The following is a 6000-nucleotide window of genomic DNA, read 5'->3' as shown; positions in this document are numbered from 1 at the left end:
GCAGTGCATCCTGTAGATGGTACACACTGCAGGCACGGTGCACCGGCGGTGGAGGGAGTGAATGTTTGAAGTGGTGGATGGGAATTGAAAGATCAAAGGGGCTGAAACCAGTTCAGAACATTGTGTTAAAAAGGCAGAGACTGATCTTATTGACAGCAAGGAGAGGATTTCACAAGCTCAGCAGCAATGAAGAGGCCAGAGAAAAACTAATCATCTACTTCATAGAATATGTTGAATTGTTTACCTCCAACTCTTGGTCAACATTTGTATTGATTGAGTTAACAGTTCAGATTAACCAGACTTCTGTAAATATGTTTCAGGGTAAAGGTAACTGCTCTAGCAAATTAGCCAATGAGAGACACAGATAGACCATACAATTGATCTGATATAAAAATGACTGATACCAGATGAGCAAGAGCACCTTTCAATTCCACCGTAGCTGGAACAGGTAATAGATCTGCAATGGTTAGAGCTATGTATGGTATCCTATAGCTGCATTATATTAACATGCATTGAATTCTGGATGGTTGGAAGTGAGCAGTAATATAGAATTTAACCAAGGGAGTTAGAGGAGAATATAAATTACAAGATTGAAGGTGAAGTGTTTTGTAAATGTCACCTTAATTACAAAATTTTGTGATTTTTTTTCAATCCCTACCATCTTTTATTTTTATAATTATATATTCTGTGTTCTCAATATCATGAAAATTATGTTAGCAATATTTAAAAATGGTACAGAAATTTAAATTGTAAATTGTACGAGACCATTGTGAAGTTATTAGTATAGAGATACAATCACATGATTCATATGAAGGTGCAAGGGAAATTAGATTGCAGATTGAATATAAAATTAAAGGACTATTAAGATTATGTTATAGCTTTCACCATAATAATAATCAGGGCCTATCATTGGTACTAATGAAAGTTCTAGAATTGTACTAATTATGATTTCAAAAGGAATTGCTACATTATCATTGCATGCTTTAGTGAACTGAGCCATTTTTACATGAATTAGCAGTGTCTCAAATTTGTGTGATCTGATGTTGTGAACAAACAAAGGGTGCAGCTGATATTTGTTATGCACATTATTTTAAATAATGTTCACGGTTTGGTATTTTTAAAGTGAGATGATGAGTACTTGCTAAAGTGTGTAATATATTACTAATTGTTTTTATTCCTGTCCATCAGTCTATCTTTGCATCCTTTTCTTCTTTTCTGTCTCTGCGTTCTAGCTCTGTTCTCTCTCTTTCTTTGCACAATATCTATATCTACATTCTGAGAGCCATCTATGCTTTAGCGAACGGAGTATTTTACTTGTTAACATATTTAATTAAAAAACTTTAAGTTTTTTTCAATTTTGTGAATAACTCTCCTCAATTTCTATTGGCCTCTACACAATTCACCAGGACAACACCATAAGACTTGCTTGATGCAGGTGGTTCTCAGCCTTTTCTTATCATAAGACCCCTTTTGCGAAATAAGAAATTTCATGATTTCCTTCCCCTTTCCCATAACCACAATGGATCTGTTACCAATTAAATATCAAAAAGCTCTCTCCCTTCACACAGACACAGGTCTCTTCCCTTCTCCCTTCACAAAAGCTCTTCTTTCCCCACTACCTTTTACATGGGCACTCTTCTCACCTTCACAGAGCCTTTTTTAAAAATCCCCTTCCACTTCACAGTGGTTCTCCTTAACCTTCCCCCTTCAGAGACACTCCTTCAACTCCCTTCACAGATACAATCTATCCATTCATAGACCCTCTCTTTTTTCCTATCCCTTTCATAAAGGTGCTCTTCTCCATCCCCTGTTCACAGAGACACTTATTCCTTTCTCTCTGTTCAGGGGTGCTCTTCCTCCTGTTTCCCGTTTACAGAGATGCTTTCCCTCACTGATGTGCTCCTCGCTGTCAAAATTTATTGCAAAATCAGGAATTCCCACTTGTAGCACATGGCAGGGTCTACACCCAGACCAAAGCTAAAGCATCAATCGGAGCTGGAGCTGGAGCAAGTATTGATAATGAGGAGTGCACCAGAGAGCAGAATGTTGGCAACCCCCTGCCAGGTCCACTTGAATCCTCACATTCCCCTGCCCAGGGTAATCATAACCCATAGTTTGAGAATCATTGCTTCATGCAGTACCATTGGTGTATGAATACAGAAACAAGGGCAAGGGCAGCAGGCGCATGGGAACAACACCACCTGCATGTTCCCCTCCAAGTCACACACCATCCCGACTTGGAAATATATCGCCGTTCCTTCATTGTCGCTGGGTCAAAATCCTGGAACTCCCTTCCTAACAGCACTGTGGGAGAACCGTCACCACACGGACTGCAGCGGTTCAAGAAGGCGGCTCACCACCACCTTCTCGAGGGCAATTAGGGATGGGCAATAAATGCCGGCCTTGCCAGCGACGCCCACATCCCGTGAACGAATAAAAAAAAACACCCAGTGCTTATGTAATCCCTGAAAAATCCATGTCGCAAGATTTATTTATTTGAGACAAAATATAAAAATACATTTTTAATTTTTAAGAACAGGAAAAAGTAATTTGGCCCAACAAGTCCATCTCATTTTGATAGATCTCAACTCCACCCACTTATGTTATCACTATGTTTTTTAATTCCCTCTCTCCAGAAACACATTTGATTACTTTTTAAGCCACTGATGCTGTCTGCTTCAATTACCTTCTTCCCAGGTGATTTATTCCACAGTTCTATTATTCTTTGTTTGAAAAAAAAATCACCTTTCATGCTCCTGACTTCCTAATTTTTAAACAAAAACAGAAAGAGCTGGAAACACACCGCAGATCAGTCAGCATCTTTGGACAGGACAAACAATATTTAAGCTGCATAACTTTCTTCTGTTTTGAAGAAGGTATGCACCAGAAACATCAGCTGTCTGTCCTCCCCACAGATGCTGATTGATCTGCTTTCTGTTTCCAGCTTTTAATGTTTTCGTTTCAGATTTCCAGCATCTGCACTATTTTGCTTTATCTTAATTTTTAATATGTGTCTTTTGCTATTTGAATGCTTCTTGGTCGTGGCAATTTTGCCTGGAACAACTTCATAACCTTGAAAACATCAATAAGATCATCTTGACGTTTTCTCTTTTCCAAAGACCATGGCCCCGATATTTACGGGGAGGCAGGAGGTAGCGGGTGGGGGAATCCCTGAAGTACAGGGAACCACGGAGGTCCTGCCGAATTTAAGAGCAGGACCTCATTTGAATTTCTTTTCTCCGTTTCCCGGCCGGCAGCCAGCCAGATTGAGAGGCTGGCTTGCTGTTAGGCGTGAAGGTCTGTGGCACAAGGCCGCAGACGGGGACCAGAGAGGAGGGAGGGAGGGAGAGATCGCAGCAGTTGGGGGGTGGGGGGATCGCAGAGAGGGAGTGATTGTGGAGGGGAAGACATCATGAGGGTTTCGGCCTGGAGATTGCCGGAGGGAGAGATCATGGCCGGGGTGGGGTGGGGGTGGGGGTGGGGGGTGGTGGTCGGTTGGTCGCAGGGAGGGAGGCCGATCGTGGCAGGTTAGCTTGGGATCCAGGGAGAAGCACTCCTGCTCCTCCTGGCCCACAAGCACTTATCTGCTGGATCCAGACATTCCTGGCCCACAGCCGTTAAACCTTAAAGGCCGCTAAAATCTGAGGCATGCGGCCTTATTAACATATTTAAATTACTGACCCACCTCTCGAGAGCTGGTTACTCGCCCGCCCCCTAACCTGCACCGGTTAAACCGGAAGTAGGCACGTTCGAATGGGGTCAGGTTTCAGATTTTTAAGAATTTAACCCCCTCCCTCCCATCCCAGAGGGGGTTATAATTCCCCTCTTTGTGTACATATGTTTGTTTCTATTGGGGCAAGGTTAAGTTTTCTAGTATTGTCTCCCTTTCAACTTATTTAGATACCCTTGCACCACACATCACTTTTTGACTTATAGGAAGGGATGCCACATGCACACATAAACAGGTGTGCATGCTGAATGTTAAAGTTTACTTATCCTTTAAGAGAATTTTATCACAAGTTCAATTATGTTAAGCTAATGGTTTGAGAGTAATTTGGTCAGTTTTAGCTTTTTTAAAATTCATTCTCGGGGTATGGGTATCGCTAGCAAGAACAGAATTTATTGCCCATCCCTAGTTGTCCTGGAAAACCTGGTGGTGAGCTTTCTTCTTGAACTCCTGCAGTCCATATGGTGAAGGTACTCCCACAGTTCTGCTAGGTGAGGAGTTCCAGAATTTTAACCCAGCGATGATGAAGTAACGGCGATATATATCCAAGTTGGGATGATGTGTAACTTGGAGGGGAAAATGGAGGTGATGGTGTTCCCATGCACCTGTCGACCATGTCCTTCTAGGTGGTGCAGGTCACTGGTTTAGGAGGTACTGCTGAAGAAGTCTTGCCGAGTTGCTGCAGTGCATCCTGTAGATCATACAAATTGCAGCCATGGTGGAGGGAATGGATGGTGAGGTGGTGGAGGTCACTATAATACAGTCACAATATATAAGGAGGTTAAAAACCAACTGCAGTCAGAATCATGCCCCCAGCCTAACTCAATACAAATGTCGTGAAAATGTGTTTATCTCCGGGCAAATTTGCTTAAGGAAGGAACCAAGCCAATCAAATTTTAACATGCCATGTGATTGGTTCACTTCCAGGAAAGACTGGCAGCTCCTTTTGAGTTGAGCTGACAGTTATTTAAATTTAACAAGCCTGGCAATTTCTTGAGGGGTACTTAAGTAGATTAAATTTTTCAAATTATTGAGTCAGTTTTGAATCTGAAGAGATAAAGATCAGTCAGCTCCTGCAGTTGGAAAATATAAGAATAGAATAACTGAGTGTATAATAGTTAACTGCAAAATATCAGCTTAGCATAGACATTGCATTCCTTTATTATTTTCTTTCGAGGAGCGGGTTAGTTTAATATCTACTGTAAACTTATATGTGTCACTGTTATATAATCACTTGCCCACCTATTGCTCAGTAAATTCACATTTGTTGAAATCTGAAACAAGGTCTGATTTTGTGATGGTCTACTGCTTTTCAAAGACATGAGCAAGGTCCCACGGAAACATGAGATTGATCCAGCATTTGAAACAATTTACAAAGAGGTTTTCTATTCATTATCCTGGGCTCACTATCAAAAACTTACCTAGGTAACAGAGCCAGATACTCTTGAGGCCGTAGGAAGCTAAGGCTATGAGAGTAATCTAAAATACAGAAACTGAAGTACCTAGATTTAGATGGGCAGAAACGATCCAAAACATCACATCTATTCTGTTTTCTTTTGCAGATTCAAAGCCAGTGGTCGGAATGATTAAGTTTCTGGGTGTTTCTATTGCAACATTGTTACTGGCAGTTAATTGCTATGGAGACAACTGTCTATCAGGAATAAATCACAAGGCATCACCTAGTCCTGAGCCAGGCATGAAGGAATGCAAACAGTACTCCCAATGTAAGTTAAAGCAATCATGCCAGAAGCAAACAAAAAGATTAAAGGTCATGTGATTCTCCATAGGGAGGGAAATAAAGTCAAACTCCATATCACATAGGAAAATTAAGGTCCAGAGAAGACTATCCATCTGGCCAGACCTAAAAATTCACTCCCTTGAATATCAATCTAACTCTCCCTTAGATTTCGCAACAATATCTGTCTCCCAAGGCAGTCCATTCCACACATTCACCACTCTCTGTATAAAGCAATTTTAAAATATCTGTGTGCCTTCCCTTTTTTAAGCTTGTGCCTGTGTAACCTGGCTGTAGAATTTGTGGTACCTTCCTTGCTGTACTGAGGTGCCTGGACTCCATTTTGTATGTCTCCACAGTGACTGATATCAGGAAGTTGCCAGAGTGGGGCATCGAATCTGCATTCCATTGCTCTCTGTTGCAATGATCTATCCTTTTGTAACATTCCTATTTGATAAAGGCAGATCATGGGTGATATTCACCTGATAGTTTTCTGACTCTGTAACCTTCTCAGAAATACTTGAAGATTGTTGATGTT

General features: G+C 41.3%; 1 protein-coding gene across 1 annotated transcript in view; it reads left to right on the top strand.

Moving 5' to 3' along the window:
• The first annotated feature begins 390 nt into the window (after positions 1-390).
• Positions 391-6000, top strand: part of LOC137325269 (riboflavin-binding protein-like) — a 20399-nt gene continuing 14789 nt past the window's right edge. The window contains exons 1-2 of the mRNA XM_067990159.1: positions 391-448; positions 5290-5451. Of these exons, the coding sequence (XP_067846260.1) occupies positions 5310-5451 (142 nt within the window). The 5' untranslated portion in view covers positions 391-448; positions 5290-5309. The remainder of the gene's footprint in view (positions 449-5289; positions 5452-6000) is intronic.

The sequence above is a fragment of the Heptranchias perlo genome, chromosome 9 (genome assembly GCF_035084215.1).
Source record: "Heptranchias perlo isolate sHepPer1 chromosome 9, sHepPer1.hap1, whole genome shotgun sequence".
Classification (NCBI taxonomy): Eukaryota; Metazoa; Chordata; class Chondrichthyes; order Hexanchiformes; family Hexanchidae; genus Heptranchias; species Heptranchias perlo.
The sequence above is the reverse complement of the archived record's forward strand: the minus strand, read 5'-3'. Positions and strand labels throughout refer to the sequence as shown.